The 21,496-nt window shown below is 38.5% G+C and overlaps 2 protein-coding genes across 8 annotated transcripts in view; one reads left to right on the top strand and one right to left on the bottom strand.

Annotated features, from left to right (window-relative positions):
• VRK2 (VRK serine/threonine kinase 2) overlaps window positions 1-1,121 on the top strand; it is a gene marked incomplete at its 5' end in the record, with an annotated part of 35,642 nt that extends 34,521 nt beyond the window's left edge. For 5 of the 7 annotated variants that reach the window (XM_079329491.1, XM_079329493.1, XM_079329495.1 and 2 more), the window contains one exon: window positions 624-1,121. In XM_079329491.1, coding sequence (XP_079185617.1) covers window positions 624-822 — 199 coding nt within the window. In that variant the 3' untranslated portion in view covers window positions 823-1,121. The remainder of the gene's footprint in view (window positions 1-623) is intronic. The other 2 variants (XM_079329492.1, XM_079329494.1) reach the window with 1 other exon arrangement.
• FANCL (FA complementation group L) lies at window positions 804-21,194 on the bottom strand. The gene is made up of 14 exons (XM_079329559.1): window positions 21,036-21,194; window positions 19,179-19,237; window positions 18,151-18,211; window positions 17,333-17,389; window positions 15,655-15,752; window positions 12,796-12,892; window positions 10,128-10,196; window positions 4,562-4,712; window positions 2,808-2,891; window positions 2,650-2,695; window positions 2,479-2,560; window positions 1,591-1,707; window positions 1,254-1,325; window positions 804-936 (listed from the first exon to the last, which is right to left on the bottom strand). The coding sequence occupies exons 1-14, from the start codon at window positions 21,126-21,128 to the stop codon at window positions 901-903; spliced, it is 1,122 nt and encodes a 373-aa protein (XP_079185685.1). The 5' UTR covers window positions 21,129-21,194; the 3' UTR covers window positions 804-900.
• Window positions 21,195-21,496: the final 302 nt, after the last annotated feature.

Here is a 21,496-nt window from a genome sequence, read left to right as displayed (position 1 = left end):
TGGAAAACTCTCTAGGAAACCAAAGCTGTCCCTGGTGCTAAGGGACAGTGGAAAAGAGTCAAGTCTTGGCTAAGTGAGAAGTGGGATTGTGGTGTTTGGGGATCCCTTTCAGAGGTGGAGGCTGGCCAAGGACAGCATTGCTGCTGGAGATGTAGAACAGCCCAGGCACCCCTGGCCAGCCAAAACAAGCCCCACTTTACCAGTTCATGTTCCTTGTGATAGGCAGAGGTTCAGCTTCACTGTGAAATGCAAAACTTACACAAATCAAACCAGCACATTCGCACTTAAAATCATGTCTTGAGTTTCCAGGATAAACTTTTATTAGCAGGAACACAGGAAAGACTGAATATATTAAATCTTTTGGGAAAGAACTCAAAGATAGGAAAGAATTTCAGCTTCAATAGTAAATACACATCTGTCTCTTCAGGAGGTATTTAACCATGCCTTATGTTACACACTTACCATACACTATCCATACAAGTGCAAATTCCAGAGGTAAGACTCTGTAAGAATTGCAGTGGTTTCTCTAGGATAACTTGAATACCTCAATTGCATCTCTGTTTTTTTTACTAACATCTCACTTCATATTAGCTTTATAATCACAGCTTTTTTTTCCCCTGCAGGAAGACACTGCAAGAAAGCTGCCACCATTTGACCCCTACAGAATACTCTCAGAATCCCAAAAGAAACACAATCACCTTGTATCTCCAGCTCCTGCAGCAGCATCCCAGGCTGGTGCTGACACCACTCATCCCTCTCTCTCTGCTGTGTTTAGGCTGGCATTTGCTGATGAAACCTACCCCTACACTGCAGCTGTTCTGATGCTTCTGCTGCTCATTGTCCTGTCCTTGTATCTGCTTTGATGTTGCTGTTCCTGTGTCTTCAGTGGGAGTGCATTCCCTAGAGTTTCTTCACTGAAGATTTCAGTGTCAGGGGCTTGAAAAAGAAAATTTGAAATAATCCTGTCAGTATTGCCTTGTACAGGCAAGTTCTCATCTGCACTCAATAGTTATGGATTCTCTGAACTATTTGTGCTGGTTTCTGTTATAAATGTTGGGATTCTTTTTGTTGTTTTTAACGGAACCTTTTGTTACAGCATTAAAAAAGTATCATTAAATATGGTGGAGTGTAGTGTTTAATTACTCTGGCTCTAGTGTGGGGCTATCTTTATACTGTGTCAGAAAACCCTCAGTTAAATACTGAGACATTTGCCTTTTCCACTCTAGTTCACTCTATTCCTTGGATTTCCTTACCTTATTACAATAGGGACATTCACCAAAGATGACATTAAAACTCTGTCTGCTGGTAGGAAGGCCTTGTAGCCACTGCAACACAAGAAGTGGGTTAAAAGTCACATTGGTTTTATATCCAATTTAAGAAATAGCTATTAATTACCAGAGTTCAGCTGATGAACACCTGACAGGGTACATGTAAAGTCAGATGGTGGCTCTCTTTCCCAGAGAGCTCACCTAGGAACAGGGCAAGTGACTGCCATAAATTCTGCATTAAGCAGGAGCCCATAAGGAACACAAAGTGGTGCTTGTCCAGAAGGTGCCAGCTGTGAGCAGTCTGTGCCATTGGTGACTTTACCTCATAGAGACAGGCCTGGTGGAAGGGCTGCCCGCAGCGGGGATCGTCGCACACGTGGTCGGGTGTGCTGCCGTCCAGCCGGTAGGCGTAGCAGATCCCACAGTCCTTGGCAAAGTCCTGCAACACACCAGCATGGCTGAAGGAAGGGCTGGGCTGCTCACACATACACACAGCTTCACCTGTGGTTTTGTTTTTGCAGTTTTTGTTGGCTGGAATTACTGGGTTTTGCCTTTAAGACATTTATATCACAATGGCATAGAGTGACTCTGGGTTCCAGGCGTGCAAGACTTGACTGGGTTATGTTTCATCCCCTAACTGAATTACATCTCATTCAACAAGCATTTTCATACTTTTGGGCACTTTTTGTTTATTAACCACTATGATTTGTCATTATGATTTGACATTAGCACAAACCCTCAGTCAGATCTTAATTTAGAATCTTCGTGAGTGAAAGCAAACCTTGTAACACAGTGTTAAGGCATTGTCAAAAATTAATTCCCAGTTTGTTAGAAATGCACCAGTATTTGGGTGGCCTCTTGTCCCCTCTAAGCAGCTCCACCTAATCAGAACTGAAGTCATCACCATCCATAACAGAATGTTTGGATTGTCCACATCTCATTATCCACTCTGGAACTTCCTCTTTTCTTTTCAATAGTGGAGCTTGTTATTAATGGCCTCACTGCTATGAAGGCCACAGGGATGTGTGTGCCTCTAATCAAAGGTTAACAAGCTCTGACAACTGTTGCTTGAAGTTCACAAGTCCTTGTGACTATGGATTAATCCAATTACTTCTCAAAAGTCCCTGACTGTCCCTGGCTCTTAGAAAGTGACCATTCAAATGTGACTTATTCAGCAATAACTGCTGCTCATTAACCAAAACCAACTTACGCTTTTTTCCAACACGGAACGAGATGGAAAATCAATTTCTAGGAGCTCTCTCAAGTTTTGTAACAAACTGATTTCTGGGTCCCTGTGGGTGGGAAAGGAGGAGAGGTAAATCCACACAAGGAATGGCAAACAGCATTTGGGTTTCTGGCCTGCTTTACCACAGACACTCACCACAAGTGCATGTTGTTGTTGAGTTTAGTTCTCAGAGGGTTCACTTCTGCAAAAAACAGACAGGAATAATGGCATCACCACAGGAAACCTCCCTTCAGGCAGGGATTGGATCAGAGATCTGAGTCCAGAGGAGAAACAAGTGGAATTTGCTGCCTTACCATGATCTGCTCCAAGGAAATAACACTCTGGAAGCATGTTTGGATGGCGAGGGTCTACCTCCACATTCACTGAGACATTGTTCCCTGCAAGGAGAAGGCAAGGCCATGGGGAAGCTTTGCAGTCAAGGATTTGAAAAAGGAACCATTTTTGAAAGTAGTTTTATATTGGTTAACTCAGGTTGGGTTTCATTAGGGTAAATAAGTTGGATTGTACAAAATATTGGTATATATCAACTATTTAAATTTCCACAAACGGTAATTAAAAATAGCAGCTGATTAAAATAACCTGCCAGGTCTGTTTTCTTTAGACTTGGCTTAACCTTTACACTCACTTAGAAATAAATGCTATCAACCCAAGCTAGATGACAAAATCCATTCAAAATCTTGGTGAAACTCCAAAGGTAGAGACATGGAACTTATTAATTCATCTTTAATTTCATAGTCAAAAAGAGAAGCCCAAACCCAATATTAAGCAGAAGTCAGTCCCCTCCCCAGCAAATTCCAGGATCAAGAAAACAACCTGTATTTTTGAAACAGCAAATATTTGGCTTTGCAAGACACCCCACCATCCCTGGAAGGGCTCTGTTCCTCAGAGGGAAGCAGCTCAGTGGTGCTCTGGCTCCAGCTCCAAAACATCACAGCAGAGCCTCTTCTGAGCCAGCCCAGGTGAAACCCAACCTTTTCTGTAATTAAATCTGTGTTAGGCTTTCCATCCTGGAAGAGGTGGGAGTGAATGGAATCCAAGTTCAGGGGTAACTGAAGGGTCTCTGTGCCTGACAGCAAAGGGCTCAAAGCCCCATCCTTCATCTGTTCAGCTGCTCCAAGGCACTTTTTGAGGCTTTTCTTTCCTTTTCCTTGGCCTGTGGCAAAGGGCAGCAGGACCAGGACAAAGACCCCCTGACTGCACACAAAGTGGTGTCTGACCCATGTCATTCCAGCCACCTACTGAACTTTTCCTGTCCTTCCCTCCACTCCCATGAAGCAGCTCCCCTCCAGCTCCTTCCTCCCTCCCTTACAGCTGTCAGGGATCCACTCTGTATTCTCACATTTCTACCATTTGCTATTGGTGATGTGGGTTTCAGCACTTTTTTAGCAAAGAAAACATCCCCTCAACATTTCCAGCCTCTGACAGTTGCAAATACAACTCCTGATCTTACACATGTGATTATAAAATTCCTTATACTATGTATATTAAGACCTTAAAATGCTAGACATCAGCATATAAACTGAGGTACATTTTCATGTGGTTAACAGGGAAGCCTCATTTCCTCTTTTATTTATTTGTCCTTCCCCCTTGCTTCCTTTAACCCTCTTTTTCCCCTTGGGCTGCACTCTAACATTCCTTCTACTCCAGGATAGGATGAATCCAAAGTTTAAAAATTTGGAATTTATGATTGACATAAGGGCTTCACCTAAGCTGATTTTTAACAAATGCTGATTGTTCTAGGGTTACCATGCAAGTGCTCAGCTGTTGATAGTTCCATGTGCATAATTTACAAATACACAAGGCTGTCCTGCAGAAATTTTCATTTATCTGACACCAGAAAGTTGTAATGAATTTCCCAAACAGGATTAGTTATGAAAAGTTGTTTTGTTTGTTTTAATCTGCAAAAGAGGAGTTCTGTCTTTGGTTTTAAGTGCTGCCTTTCCTTTCCTAAACCCAGAGAAGCACCATCTGATGAGACAAGCAAAACAAAACAGCTCTCTGAGTTTTACCTCTCAGATCCACTGTATCCCTTTAAATCTTTTCCTACCTATTGCAATTCTTCTGGTTGTAGCACTCCGTGTGGGATTTTCTGGCTCAAGCACCCATGTCTTCCCATCGATTTCATCAAGGGCATCCCAGAATTCTTTCAGCGACTCCAAGGCTGCCAGGAACTGATTGTAAATGTCTATTAAGGAGTTCTAAGAAAACAACAAATTCAAACAGATTTCACTGAGTTTCCACGAGCAGCCTCAGAGAATATTTAAGAATTAATTTATTCATTTAAGGAGTGTAGAAATACATGTGTGTGTCCCAGTGTATTGTGATAGCATAAAACATGGAATATCACCTAACCACCTCATCATCATCTCAAAATAAAGCAGAATAAAAACAGGTGCTTAAGATCAGCTTTCAAATTGTGTAAATAAGGAGAAACCAGCTATTAGGCAGAGGATTACACGTAGGGGATTTCAATATTTGAGAGTGGATTACACAGAAACAGAAATATCTTTCCTTAGACAGGACAATATACAGGACAGCAATGCAAAAGAAATCTTTTGAAATCATTAGCTGGCAAAAAGAAGTCTCCATTTCCCCAGGAAAAGATTTCTGCAAGAGGAGAAAACACTTGGTGGTCAAGTGAACCCTTTTCAGGTGCAGATGCCCAGAGAGGGACAGATTTCCAATATCTTGGGATTCAAAAGAAAAAGTAAATTAAACCTTCTGTTTAACAGCTATTTTTCTATGAATTAAACAAAATACAGAAGGGATGGTTTCCTTTAATCTGTAGTGATTCTATTTTTCCTTTCTCACCTGGACAAAGAGCAGCAAATTATCAGAGTGTTCTCAGATGCAGAAATAGCATTTTTCTACGTAATAACTTTTTATATTTTGTGCATGTGTGTCTTAGAAAGAAACGGAGTAGCTTGGAAATAAAATGCTACATTTTTTCCTGCTGTTGCTAAATTATATTAGAGGAAAGCACCTAAGCAGAGAAGTGTGAATTCTGCCAATCTCAAAATGTAACGCTTATTATCTTTAAAAGCATTTTGTTACTTTTATAATACCTGAAGTGATATAATAGTGTCAGTCACTTAACCACATCTTAGAGTATAGTATCTTCATCTTAAGTACTATTATTTCCAGTATTTTAATAATTTTCACACAGTCCTGAAATGTGATCTTTTGTGCTCTGATGACACTTAAATTAATAGCATAATTTTCTGGTACTTGCAACAGTTGCTTTCCATTTTGATTTTTTACATTTTTCTATATCACATACAGATAAATCCTCTAATAATCATTTTTATCTTTATCTTCTGGGAATTCAAAGGGTTTCACTAGAAAAAAGAAACATCAAGGGATTATAACCCACAGATAAGTTTTAAAATCCAATTAATTTTAATACTAATTGTAATTTTTCAATGATGTTCCTTAAAAAGGTAGTTAAATCTTTTTTTTTCTTACACTGTTCATTTGATCTTATTTGCATGCTTCACTGATGTTGCCAGCTGTCTCCTGCTATATACATAAATGCATCTATGGCTATTTAAATACATCACCTGCTTGTCATGCAAACCATGAAAACTCCAAGATTCCGTTTTATTTGATTAACCAACAAATTTTTGGTGACTGCCCAGCACTTTTAGAACAGCCTGAGATCACACTTCCCTTTGGTTTAAATTACATCAAGACCATTGTTAATAATGTCAAAGAGCACAAACTCTGTTTCATTGTCCCCCTTGTACAAATGAGTTAGAATTTACGTGAAATATGTCAAAATCCTTTTGGAAAATAAGGCATTCATCATTCACACTGCCAATCTAGTTCACCATGGCTGTAAAAGCACTCACAAAGCCAAACTGGTTCCTCCATCCTCCATCAACACACTGGCTTTGATGGGTCCCAGAAACTGGGACCTCAATGTCCCTTCTGTGTTATCAGACTCCATGGCTGGATCCAACATCCATTTACACCCCTGACTTTGTCCAGGGAAAATCAGATATTCTAGACCTCCCTGTCTCTGAGGGGAACACACATTCTCTTTTACAAGAAAAGTATTATGTGATTTCTCAACCTTTTTATTTCCATTTCTATCCTCTCATCTCTGCCTCATCATCAGGACCTCCTCGTGCCAATTCCCTTCTTCCTTCAATTCAAATATTCTCCCAAGTCTACCCTTATTGCCCATACACCATTCCCTCCAATCAAAGGAATGGGAAAAAAAAGTCACTTTACTCTTGGTTCTTATTTCTAGAGCCACAGAGGCTGGGAAGAATAAAGAGAACATCTCAAGTGTGTGCCTGCCAAAAAACCAATGAAGCCTTTCAGGAACTTCTTAGAAGTGCTGTAACCTATATGGCTGTTCTGCCAAATTTCAAGCATCTGCTCCAAATCCTGGAAGAACTAAATAGAAATCAAATGGTAGTAAAAAACGTTCTAATTAAGGTAAATACAGAACAATTGATTGGTAATTGTTTTTGAAAAACAGATAAAAATGCAATCTTTATTCTGAGATTTTTTTGCTAAAATTCTTACTAACACAAAATTTGCCTATCCAAAATTAAAACAACTGCAAAGCCCCCCAGTAGAAAAGGTGAAATAGCCTAAAATAAAGGTGCCATTACCTTCCTGCCCTTCACGGATTTGTAAATAAAATACAATTTAACAAAGCAAACAGTCATTAGGTGGAAAAGGGATCATCTAAAGAATTTATGATTCCTTGAATTTGTTTGCAAACAGTTTCTCACCAACAGCAGTTTAACAATTTCCCCTCTCCTTAACAGAAATCAAGCCAAGACACAAGCCTGAAATCTTTATTAAGTGTCTTGTCAACCATCTCCAATTCCTGCATTTACAGCTGGTGCCTGTGAAGTTCCTTTGCCAAGAAAGAGCACAATTACGACGCTTTTTATTGTGTTTTCATCTAAATAACCCAAGAATAATCTCATTCCCAGCACTCCACCTTCTGCACCTTGCATTCCCGTTTCCTTGCCGGCTGCTGCACGACCTCATTAGTCATTAATTTCCACTCCCATGACCTTCATGTAGCCAGCCAGGTGGGCAGTGGTCAGCCTGGAAACCTTAGCCTGATGTGAGACACCCTGATCCTGCAGAACTGCACTTCCAGCGTGTACTAAAATTGGAGACAGCACATTTATCTGGTTCTTTAGAAAAAGGCTTTAACAGAAATAAGTAGATGTTCTTGCACTTGTCATTGAGAAGCACTCTGCATTTATTTGGCACTTAGAACAGGAGCAGCAGCAGCAGCATTGCCCTTGGTGCTGATTTCTTACTACTCTAAAACGTCTCCTCTGAGCCAGAATCCACTGGCTGTTGCTGCTCATGCTGTGAGACACCTGCACTGGCTACTGGGCTTGTCATGACGCACAAAACCCCACCATCTTCAGCTTGACATTGTGCAAGTTATAATTATTCATCCAAATGAATATGTCAGAGCAGCAGCAGCAGACCTCTCATCAGAGCAAAAGAAAAATACATCAAAACATTATCAACCCAGCAGGAAGACAGGGACCATAAGGAAAATTACCCATTTTTAATATGGATGCCATAAAGCCATGTCTATTATTATACGAAAGGGGAAAAAAAAAAAAAAAAAGGAGGAGAAAAAAAAAACAACAACCCCTCAAGTTTAAAATCTATGAGCCTGAAATAGGCAGCAGCACACACAGGGGGTGGGAAAGAAAAATCAATTACCTGCAATCTATTTATATTTTCTTTCATAGGAGTTTATATTCTAATGGTGCCATTGCACCAATTTAGTTAAGCCTTGTCAGTTTATACTTTGAAGGCGTAATATTAAAAGTTTAAGAACAATTGGGACCAAAACACCATGTTATTTCACTAGAGAAGAGATGTAGCCTGTTCTTTTTCCCTTTTAGGAACCAAAATTTTCATGCACTTGAGTACCTGCTGAATTCTGCTACCAGTGGTGTTGCAGCATTATCTAAGCACAACCCGTATTTTATCACGGTGTGAGGGCTGCTTGCTGCAGTGATTCCCACACATTTGGAAAATAAACACAATTTACACAATTACCAAAGCCATTTGTCCCCACAAGTGTTGGGTTCATGTCACCCACACACATCAGGTCAATTTGCAGAAGCTGCTGTACAGCTGAAGCACTTCTGTCTGTGGGTATTTGGTTCAGGATTAGAGCAGGCTCTCTGCAGCTGGAATTAGTGTCTGATTTCAAAACAGGCTCCTCACTTACACACAAACAACTTTTGTTCATGTTTTCAAATAGTCTCCAGGTAATTCTAACTGTAAAAAGGTTCTAAGCATCAGAGTGTTCTATTTTTAACAGAGGATTTTTCCTTGGCTGTAGTGCCAATATCAGTATATCCACCCTCATTTTTAACTTGTCAAAGGCTGCTCCATGGCAGGTTTTTCCAAAACATTTTATTACAACACAAGTCCATCTTTAAAATTGCTAACAGTAAACACAGAGAAGCAGTCACTGTCAGGGATGTTTGAAATGTTGTTAATTTGAGGCAACATAAATTGCAAGGCTGTAAAATTAATAAAACACTGTTGAAAGTATGTATTAAGTTTGAGGTTAAAAACAGCACTTGAAATCCTGGCCAGAATGTAGGGACTGGAATGAAATTTAAGGGAAAAACATTTATTTAAACTGTTCCAAACCATATCAGAGAATCAAAACCTAACATTATATAAATAAATACATTTTTCATTTGCAGTGGTTGATTCTTGCAGTTATTTCCTCTCAATATTAGTGAGTCTGAGGTGACACACAGAACCTTGAGCTCTGCAGAAAAAATTATATGCCCAGTTTAAACTCACCCTGCTGCAACCTCCCAGCCATGTTCCCTATGTAACTTCAGTATTTATTGCTGGGTAAAAACCTTTGTGAGAATTAGAATTATCTTATGCAATCATTTATGTAAAATCTACTTTCCTGATTTAAATGAAATTAGGTATCAACTATTTTCTACATATACTTCAAATTAATTTAATGATAAATTAATTTTATGATAAATTAATTTAATGACATTTAAAGTTATTTAGTAAAGGACACATGCTGTATTCAGGATAAAAGGTACATGAAATAATGTGAGAGACCCACAAAAGACAATGTGGTTCTTTATAGTAGCAATATCAGTTAAACTATTTCACTAAATACTTCCTGTGTTGATTATAACTGGAAGTTTTATTATGTTATGAAAAATCTTTAATAAACTGGGAAAAACTCTATAGAATAACCAACTCCTTTTTTCTATGTCTGTCATCTTTAAAGGATGTTTCCTTTCTAGAAGACAATAATTTTTTCTATGTTTCACTTTTTCACTTTCCCACCATAATTCCTAGAGAATTTTCAGTCACATGAACAGCTTAAAAAAACCCCAAGCAGTACATACAACATGCAAGTTATATCTCATGGCAAGGAAGATATTTAAGGTGCTGTGATAAGGAATATGGAGTTCAGTCCTATTGCATTTTCATGAGCATGTACAGAAATAAAAAGCACACACAGGGAGAAAAGCTGGAGTTAAAAACCAAATCCAACCCCTTGTTACCACCCCTCCATAGCATATATATCTTTATTGAAAAAAGCTGCTTAGTCCACTAGTTACCTGTGGCATCCAGGAAACAGCAAATGGAACAGGAAAATCCACAAGGCAATCTGGTGGTTCTGTGGGATACTGAGGGAGGGAAAGAAAATACAGTTTGGGATTTTTTTTTTCTTAGTGATTTAAAGTCAGATTGATACTCAGCTGCCAAGTTTGATAACAAAATATGAGCACTTCAAGCATCTTGAGAACTTGGCTCTGTGAGGAAGCAGCATGCAAAGCATTTTCAGGAATAGTTATGAATGTTAATTATCATTTAAAGAAGAAAGCTGCATGTAAATGTTTTATATATCAGTATTTAGTAAAGGCAGGAGAATCACAATTTTCTGTGTTCAGTGGTCACAAAGGATCATTAAGGAAACCTTAAGACACAAAGAAATTATTTTTTTTAATTTCTCCTCAATTATACATATTGGAAAGCAAAGTTTAAAAACCAAGCAACCCTGACATGAGTCAGGAAGTAATTTTCATTTAAGCTAAACTATTTGTTCTGATTGGCAATATTTTGTTTTGAAACTGAAAGTAATCTAGAGTACTTAAAAATTTAGAGATGAGTGAACATAGACCCAAAATTAAAACAAGCCCTCATTCCCAATTAATCAATCAGGAAAAAATTTAAAAGGCTGTACTAAAAAAAAGAAGCTATAAAAGGTTTGATAACTCCATGACACCTTATCTTATTACAGTTATAATCAAATGTGTTTCAGAAATCATCCTATTATTCTTAAGGACATTTTAAGCAATTATTAAATACAACATTTATATTGGTTTTCTGAGCATGTAGCTAACTTTATCTAGAGAAAGCATTTTCATACCCCTTGCCAGATCATTCAGATAATTACCAAAGTGTCTTAATTACTACACAACAGGCAAATCCTTGCAGTGGCCTATTTGAAGCCTTGGGGTCTGAAATGCTCCTGCACTGATCTTAATCAAAGAAACAGCACAACAAAAATAAACACACTTTTATTAAAACATGTTATCAAAAGAAATGCCTTCCCAAAAAATACTTCAGCCAAGTCTTCTCAAATGCAGTGTCTGTGTGTATGAAAGCAAATCAAATCCCCATGTCACCAAAACAATGTTTCACACACAAATTTTGTCTGGCAAGTTGAAATGCCAGACACGGTTTAAAAAGGACAAGCAATTGATCCTCCATCATCAAAAACACTTGAAAACAAAATTTAAAAAATAAAAGAAAAAATAAGAAAAAAGGATGATTACTTATTAAAACAGACAGGTTTGATAATCTAATCTTTTTATTACATACATCTTTAGTTGTTAGATGGTGCTTTCTTCTGCTATTTCATTACTACCAAAAAACCCCCAGAAGTTTGTACCAGGACAGAAATTGGGAATCTCCATCCCCTCAGGGCAGTGCTAAGCTAAGGCTGAACAGAACCAGCCAATGCACAAGCATCAGTTTGACCATAGCAGCTGCTTGGGAAAAATGAATGTTGCACTGTAATTTTTTTTCTGCATTTTAATATTTTCAAATAGTTAAAATACTTTACTTGTGTTGTGCTAGGAACAAGAAAACCTTAGGGCAACAGGCTGCACCTAATTTCTAGTGTCAAACAAAGCATTGTATTTATCCCTTATAAACAACACAGCCTGGTTATTCTCCTTGCACCTTAAATAGACCATAATTGTACTTCCTGATGGATTTTTTTCCATCAGTGTATTTAATAATGGACTAGCAAATTAATTATGCACTCATTACTCTCTGCATGTAGAACAGTTTTACTCTAAAAATCCACTTGAGCAACACTCATCCCCAAACAGTATTTTTTCCCCTCCTCTTCCCCTTCAAAGGTAAAGCTTGTTCATGTTATGTAAGACTAAAAATCTCCTGGTTTGTAAAGGGAATACAGAATGCCTGTGAAGGAGGGATTTAATCCTACAATGCTGTGCCCCCTCCTCATGCTTCCAAGATTATAACTGGAGGTGGTGGACCACAGATAGTCCCAAACAACGACAGCCAGACACTTTTAGATCCCTTTTTCCCCGGACTGATTTTCTGAAGACAATAGTTATTGCCATACAATTGCCTCCACACAGCCTGGATAGTCACAGTCTCTGATGAGAGATTTATGCCTTGAAATGAGACATTCCATAAAGAAACATTGTAATTTGAGTTCAGTGATAAGTACCAGGAAGAATTAAAATTTTTTGTTTTTGCAAATGTCATGGGTTTGATTTGCAAGTACTGTCAAAATGCGACATTTATTTAGACTAAAAAGAAATAATTTTTCTGACCGACTTCAGTTTTTCATAAATCTTTACATCTCTGACTTTAACAGCAAGACTTGTTAATAACCAACCCAACATCCTCTAATTCTTGTTCTGTGCACAGTCTCTGGATGGAGTGATAATGAAGGAAAGTCTCCCAGATGGCTTTGTCTGTAATCCAGTAAAATGAGTGTAATATCAAAGAGTTTTCCATATGATGCACAGTTGCATCTTACAGATAACCATAATCCAATATTATAGTTAGTCTGAAAACTCTCCAAAAAAAAAAAAAAAATTAAAAAAAAAAAAAAATGAACTGACCTATTACCTTGCAGAACACACACCAGCAAACAAACCAACCCTCTAAAATCCTAACGAATTAAGAAAAATCGATTTATTTCAAGGAAGCCTCACAAGATTTTGTCCCACATCAATTTACCTTTGCATTTAACTTGAGAGTGATGAGATGCTGTCGACCACAAGAGTCTTCAGCTTTTAACTTGACTGTAATCAGCCCAGTGTCCACATAGGCCACTCTGGAAGAGAGAAGAAAACTCTCAGAGCCCTGCGAGAAGTCTGAAAGGTCTGCAATCCCCTGATTAGTCTGTTACAAATATTAATCAGAGGGAGTCCTATATGCCAAGCATTTCTGCTGCTGCAGATTTACTGCTGTTAATACACCAGCCTAGTGCTTAATGCAGCCATATATCTCTGGGTTATTTACAGCGTGTGTCAGGGCTCACGCTGTGGTCAGTGAGCACCGTGTTTCAGTTTTCCATCACCGGAACCTTTGACACACACAGCATGTTCCTGTCAGCCTCTGCTTATGTACACATTAAACTTCCTGTCAAATCTTTGATCCATTTCTGCAGTTTCTTACTCTATGAGACTTTTATGCTCTTGATTTGCTTTTCTCTTCGATGAAGTTCTCTTTTATTGTCAATACTATTATTGTGGGAAATTCAGTGCATATTGGTTCATATTCTGAAATCGATTTTCTGCAGAAAATAGTACCTAAACAGGTACAAAATGAGTTATTTATGATGATTTGCCTTCATTTCATGACAGTTTTACACTGTATTCATGCACCCTAGCAAGCAGAAAGTACATACTAAATGTGAATAAGTTTTAAAACTTCTGACTTTTTCCTTAAGATGTCACTGGTTCGTGTCTCCCATCACAATGAAGATGGATACAATTGTAAAATATATTGTTCTCTAAAGGTGGATTCTGCTTAGTAGCTTCAACAACTGCCAAAAAGGTTCAAACCTCCCCATATATTTACCAGTAAACTGGGCATGTGGATATTTTGGCATTTTTACTATGTCATTCCTGTGTAAAGATAAAAAGCAGTCCAAGATAATTGCACAACTTATCACCAGACTGATGGAAAGACCCAACAGAGTTCAGAGAGAGCATCTGCCTGCTGGCCTAAGAAACATTTATTTTTTTAAACCATTACATACTAGAAAAAGTCACGTGGTTCTCTCAAGTGAAACTGGCAACAGAGTTGTAGAGGTTTGTGGAAGGAAAAAGTAGATACACATTAAAGGGTTGCACATCCCTAGGAAGGAAGTGAAAAGAAGAAAGTAATCTACAGAAATGAAATAGCCTCAACAAGAAGGAATTTAAAAATATACATAGAAAAGCAGCAGAGGTAGTAAGAAGGGAGAGAGAGATTATTTCATTTTTACTGCTGATTAATGCGGTATTAAAGAGACCTGCAGATTTCTGGGAGTATTTCTCCACAAATTCTGAAAGAAAGACAAGTCTTGATAAAAGTGTAATCAACTGGAGCCAGTTAAACTTTATATGCTTAAAAAGAATTAGAGTATTCTTCATCTAACTAGGGAAAAAAAAATCCTTACCCCTGCTTTGTTCCAATTTTAACTCAAAAGTGTATCAGTTTTATAAAGATGAGAAACTACCTCTATACCACTCCTCCAACTACTGCTTCTTGGGCTGGGGAATTCCTAAAGCAGCAGCTAAGGCCCAGCATGGATACTGCAGAGAAAAATGCAGCAGTGCCCACACCAAAGCACAACTGCTGCAAAGAGCCACAGCAAAGGAAAACGAAAAAAAAAATTAAAGAGATGCTGCCAGGGTGTCTGGAATTTTACCTGTTCTGACATTCATCTTGTTCAGATCACTTCAATCCTCACTTTTAAGAAAAATATGGATTCTTTTAGTTTCAAGTCACACTTTTTGTGTAAACACATAAGGAATTGTGTACATGGGTGATATTTCACTTATACAGACTTTTATTCCTCTGTAGGCTGCTTCGTTTTATCACAGAAAAAAAAAAAAACAAAAGGGAAAAAAAAAGGGCAATAAAAGGAATCAGCATAAAGATGGAAAGCCTCAGGTAAGTCTCTGAAGTCCAGCAAATGACTGAGAGCACAGGGCCAGGCAGGATTCCCTGGAAATGGAGAAGGCAAGAGGGGAAGATAATTTGTATGAAATAAATGGGAAAATATTGAGATTTGAGACAACAAGGACTTAAGAGATACTGACAACCTTTATGAATCCCTATGAAGATGATAAAAGTCCTACATGTGCTTTATAGTTGATAATTTTCCTTTCCAGGACACTATCACTGATTCAACCAACTTGATTAAGGGAAAGTATTAGAAAAGTTTTTCCTCCTTCAGTAGTATTCCTCTCTCCCCAGCCCAAAACTTTCATTTTTCAGTTGGATTTGGGTGCAGCCAGCTTCCAGCAGGACCCAAAACTTGCTAGGAATGAGTAAATCTGAGGTGCACAAGAAGAAATGGTTTCTCCCAACAAAAATCCTTAAATAAAGCTCAAGGTGTGAGCAGTGATTTTTTTGGGTATCTTCACCTTTCTGTGAAATAAATAATAAATTCCTCTAAGAAGATCCTTGTTCTGTAAAGAGCAGGTTCTTTAAAATTTATTATTCTAATTCTAAAAAAAGTATGAAATATTTTTATGAAAGCATAAAGGTAAACAATGATCAATCCTAACCTATAGGAAGTCACAACCAGCTGTACAAAATAGGGAAAAGAGAACTATAAATATTAACATTAAGTATGTTTAATATACCAAAAGAAGAAATTGTCTCTTAGTAATGTATCACCTTTCAGCTCAGTTGAGACAGAAAATATCCCTACAGTTGATACAGCTTTGGTGGGTGTTTTTAATTTAAAAACAAAGCAAAATCAGTTTCTGAATAGGGTAAATGAACAGAACAAGCACATTTGATTCATTCAACTCACAAATACAAAAGAGGAACAGATATTCTAAAGAAGATGTTTGTTAAGAACTAAAATAATCATACCTATTCCAGCCCAGCATTTCTAGATCTCTGACAAGACAGGAGTAGTATTCTGGAGGCCGTGGGATGTGCAGGTCTTGTGTGTTCTTTAAAGCAATTTCCTTTTTAAAAGAACATTAAAAACATCATTAAGAGCAATTTCAATATTTTTGCATCTATTTAGCCATGTGATTTTTGCAATTCATTCGGAAATATTAAGCTTATGTAAAATTAACTGTACACTGCATTTGTTTTGTTATAGCCTCCAGCTAAAGCAGACAAAGAAGCTGTTTGGTAAATTACTTCAGATACTGGTAATGAAAACATCTGCAATTTAAAAAAAACCCCACAGATGTTGACAACGGAGTCTTCAGATGCAAATATCAAATGTGCCTCTTTTTCAGCTAATAAATTTGAAGTCAAGCATCTTGACTGAAAGAACATTTCAAAAGAAGGTTCTATTAAGCCCACAGCTGTCTCCTGGGCTCCATTCCACAAAAGACAACACAACTATGATATTCCCCTTATTTTATATATATATATATAAAGTTTATATAGCAATCAAAAATCAAATTCAGTTTCTCAGTTTTAACATAACAGGATCCCTTAGAGTAAGTTTTGGTACAGATATTCATCAAGAACATAGTAATGTCTCAAAAAATAAGTTTTTATTAAAAAGTTAACATTACTCTGAAAAATAAGCCCTGTGTGTTTCAGCTGAGTTGTGCTACTTGCTCTTTAAAAGTGCATTTAAGTTAAAATTATGCTTAGAGAACACATAGATTTATGACATTTAGAATAAAAGTATTAATACTTCAAAATAAAATAAATTTAAATGAATATATAAGTTATAAGACAAGTTTAACAATCATTTCTGCCCAGTTCTCCCACACCACCACCAGTGTTTTCATTCTCTGCAGTAACTGAGAACCAGTATTCTGCTATTTTGAATGAATTATACTTTCACTGCATTCTCATTTTCTGAGTTACAATAACTATTGTAAAATATTCCAAAAAATACATTCTTATTTAGGCCTATTCCAAGCATAGCAGAGCAGCAGTGTAATGCCAGGAGGAACTACTGCTATGGTTTGGAAGAATACTTCCTGTGTTTTACTCCTAAAGTAAAGTAGGTTGGATGAAGTATTCATCAAATGCTCATAATAATAACAGATAAGAATTCCCAGTTTCATGTTTATTAAAGGGGGTTTGTTGCTCTCCAACTCCAAACCTGAAAAACTTGCAAAAGAAGAATAAAGAGCAGCCTCTGAAATATCAGAAGAAAAAAAAAAAAAAAAATAGCTTTCTGCATTTATTTGTCAAATTGTTAGACAGATGAAAGCACCTTCTGCAAGACACTCACTGTATAATCCATTGTATAATTACAAGCCTGCTTTACCATCTAGACAACAATAGGAATTCCAAGAAAATCACTGTAAAGAGGATGGCTCTACACTGAGATCCCTTGCTGGGATTTTAAATTTTCTAAAGTGCTTCAGCTTCCAAAGAATACAGTCACTAAAATCCTAAAGGATATTTATACAGCTATTACATGAACAGCATATATACAAAACCACCTCTTCTTAAAAAAAAAAAAACAAAAAACCTATAAAACTATGGGAGAGTAACCTGTAAAAAACTGAAAGTGAAACCCAAAGCTCTAAGAGCATCCCATGTCCCACACAGATATTCTGCCACTCACCAAAACAGTTTTCAGCTCCACCATAAAGCTGACAAGATCTGGGCAGTTGTGCAGCCTCTGGAGGAAAGAGGATTAGTTGATTTTCTGCAACTCATAACTTCTGGTGCTTCAGCCCAACTGTTTTTCTGGTATTGTAAAACCAAACATAAAAAAAGACCAAGTGTATACCACATGTTGAAGTTTTTCAATTCTAGAAGAGGACTTCCAGGAAACTTTACTGAGAAAGGAACACTCCCTGGCATCAGGTGGCATCACTTATTTATGTATTTATGAAACCACATCCAGGAAATACAGTGTCCCAACCAACACCTCTGGCAAAGGTTCCTTCCTCCTGGGGAACAAAGTATTCTTTGGGACTCAAAGCCTGCTGTATCCTCACTCCAAAGCTTCCTTTGGATACTGAGATGTAATTTAGATCCCAAGAATGAACTGAGTCTATTAATAATTAATGTGAATTCTCTCCTTTGCATTATGAACAACTTGTTTACAAAAGTAAATAATTTTTTAAAAAAGAAAAAAATCTGTTTCCAATTGAAAGAGTAAAGAAAAATTTCAGTAAAGTGTCATTTATTAAAAATTGTTCTAGGCTGATCTCAAAAAAAAGAAAAAAGAAAAGTTGAATAAAAATAACTACTTACTGAATTCCATCAATTTCTCATTATACTTACTTGTAAATCCTCAGGCATTTAAAAATAAAGCTTGGCTCTTTAACCCTTTTAGAACACATGTATGAGAGCAAGCTTTTCAGAGTCATTATAAACAAAGATGTAAGACTGATTAATAATAATATTTAAATAAGTGGTTTTAAACTTGCATACCTGCTTTAAAATGTGCCTGTATCCATGCAGGATCTTCTTCAGACGCCAGCTGCACTCTATCCTAGACAAACAGAGTTTTGTACAAATTTTACATTCACAGTACATGATTTCTAAAAGACAGCAGAAAACCTTCTACACACAGCAGCACAACAGCTTTTCTTGGAAAAAAAAGGAAGGAAACACAAAGGAAGGAAAGAATACTTCAAAACTGCTTTGAGTTTTGTGTTCAAAGTTACTTAAAACTTCCAAATGTCACTATGCCAAAGCCCATTAAAAATTAAGAATCAACCTGCAAAAGCCCCTTCTGTGCTGAAAACAACAACATAATTCTTGCAAGCGAGTGTGACTTCATAAAATACACTAATATTTAAAAGTGATAACCTGAAAATGTCAAAGTTACCTGTAATGCAGTTTTAATTACCCAACCTAGAATGTAATAAAGCTATGGAATACCACATCTGCTCCCAGTTTGGCCTAGGCAGAACTTTGGAATGCACAGTTAAAGGCTCAGCCATGTATGTGGATTAGCCCCTACAGAGCTTTTTAAGAAAAGTTGGGTCATACCAATTAATAGAAACAGCAAACAAAATGAAGTTTAAAAGCTCTGTTAACCACCATTCCTTAAATTGCTTACATAATTGCTTAAATTTACAACTTTGCACTGGATTTTCTGTTTCCCAAATGGTGACATATAAATGATCTATAAATATAAACTATATAAAAAATATATTTTTTCCCAAGTACATTGCTTCATGTATGTAAATACAGCCAATTAATTACAACATATTTCAAATTTAATTAACAACAAAATATTTTGATATAGGCAATGCTTATTGTCAGCATTTATTAACACTGATGCTGTGCAATTTTGTTGCAAGGTTAAGCTGAAACCAGGGAGAATTAATTAATAACACTGATATTGGGGAGAAAAAAAAAAAAAACAACTCATTTTAATATCTATTATTTCTTTTATCAAAATTAACTTTGTTACATCACACTTAGAAATTGCTATTATAAAAGTCTCTTACCTGGCATTTTTCAGTTGCAAATCCACTGGTAGCAGTATCCTGATGTGGAAATCTCTACCCTTGAAAAGAAGTATTTAGTTAATAGGAAGGTCAGAAAAGAAAAATATTAGACACGTGAGGGAATTATTCCCCATCAGATCGCCTACTAAGAAAGAAACCTGGTCTTTCCTATCTTTCAGGAATATTATTCAGAATCTCTTTCCTTAGGGATAAAAAGCAGCATGAGTGACAGGCACAAATAACGTTGATTTTAATTCTGAAGTTGAAATACTCTTGACCTTTAATTCACAATAGTCAGTAAAAACTCTTCAGTATATCACATTTCATATAGCAAACATAACACCTTTCAGGAGAAAAAGAAACCTTATCCAAATCTGGACAAGACCAAAACACATAATTTAATCCAAATCATGCTACTGTTCATGAAAAATTTATCTTCAACTCCAGTAAAAGTCAAAACAGATGCTTATCATAAAAGTAACTACACTAAAAAGAACCTTGGACACTGATCCACAGCACATTTCAGCAGTTTTACAAACTGTAAACAAAACCAGCCCTGAGTACATAAATTAACTTTTTTTTCCACACGGGGCAGTTTCTAAATCCCCTCTACTTGTATTTTCAGCCCTTATTGAGGTCCTCATTCCACTTTCTTATGGGATAGCCAAAATAAAACTGAAATAAAGAAAGCTGGTGAGGCCTCAAAGCAAAAGGGGCAGATAACTTATCTTAAAACTTTTTTTCCAGACCCTATCCCAGCTGAGGACATTGAAGTTGGGAGTACACAAGCAAGGTATGGACATACTGGAGTTAATCCAGGGAGGAGCTCTCAAAGTGACCAAGAGCTCAAAGTATCTCTGATACCAGGAGAGCCTGAGAGAGCTTGGACTGTTCAGCCTGGAGAAAAGAGAGAAGGGAAGGACTGGAAAAGGGTACAGCCACAGCTACGTGACACACACTGACAGGAATACAGGAAATATCACCTAAATGGGATTTAAATACCTCTCATTAATAGTTAAGGGGGACCAGACTGCAATAGGCCGTCTAAGAGGCTGCACACTCTCCGTACTTGAAGATATTCACAACCCAAACAATCTAAAGTAACTACTGAAGACAGAGGATCTCCAGAGGTTCCTTTCAATTTCAATGTCAACTACATTTTTGTCAATGACACAGCCCATGTCTTTTGCCATCTAGAGGCACAAACCCCCACGCTATTCCTAAATTAAAATACACCCGTTCAGAGCTCTGTATGTGATATTTTAAGGAGCCACAGCTGGACAATGTCAGTGATGGCAAAGCTGGGAGCATCCTCCCCACCCTGCCCCAAGCGCTGCTCTGGCACCGCGCTTTCCACAGGGGACGGACAATGCAGCCCCTTCAGCTGAAGCCACCCAAATAAATGAAAGGAGAACACCCACCACCAGCCATTTATGTCAATTTCTACCACAGGCCATGAACGCGGGCACACTCGGCCTTGCCCCAAAACCACTTTTGTCAGCACAACTAACCCAGCCCAGCAGGAAGCCATCCCCTGGGCAAACCCGCGGGACGGCGGCGGGATCCCTCAGGGCAGAGAAACAGCATTCCTCAATTCGTATTCCCGGTGGCTCAGCTAGGAACCCCGGCAAGGCGAGAAGCGCTTCCCCCTCAGAGCCGGGAGAGCGGGAAGCGCTGCCCCCTCAGAGCCGGGAGAGAGGGAAGCGCTACCCCCTCAGAGCCGGGAGAGCGGGAAGCGCTGCCCCCTCAGAGCCGGGAGAGCGGGAAGCGACCCCCAGACCCAGCAGGGCGGGAAGTACCCCCGCCTCCGCCTCGGAGTAAGGTCTGCCGACCAAGCGGCGCCCGGGGCCGCGGTACCTGGGCAGTGACAAAGCCCTCGTAGGCGGTGCCGTGGCGGTCCTGCGGCAGCAGCAGCGGGCAGTGCCGCAGCAGAGCCCGCGCTCCCGCCATGTTTCTCACCGGCCGCCGCCGCCGCCGTTCGAACGTGAGGCCCCACCCCGGCGGCGGGCGGCGCACGCGCCTGAGGGTGAGGGAGGGAGAGGCGGGCTCGTAAGGGGAGGCGCGCGACGCTGAGGGGAGGGCACCTGTGGGAAGGAGCGCACCTGAGAGGAGAAAGCACCTGAGGGGGGAGTACACCTGAGAGAAGGTGTCGCTGAGGGGAGAACAGCTGAGGAGGGGGGGAGCGTACCTGAGGGGTGAGGTGCGTGTCACTGAGGGGAGGAGCACACCTGAGGAGACGGTTGTCGTTGAGGGGAGCATACACCTGAGGGGCGCACAACTAAGGGGGAAAGCACACTTGAGGGCAGGGTTATGTGGCT

Source organism: Erithacus rubecula (genome assembly GCF_903797595.1).
Source record: "Erithacus rubecula genome assembly, chromosome: 2".
Taxonomy (NCBI): domain Eukaryota; kingdom Metazoa; phylum Chordata; class Aves; order Passeriformes; family Muscicapidae; genus Erithacus; species Erithacus rubecula.
The sequence above is the reverse complement of the archived record's forward strand: the minus strand, read 5'-3'. Positions and strand labels throughout refer to the sequence as shown.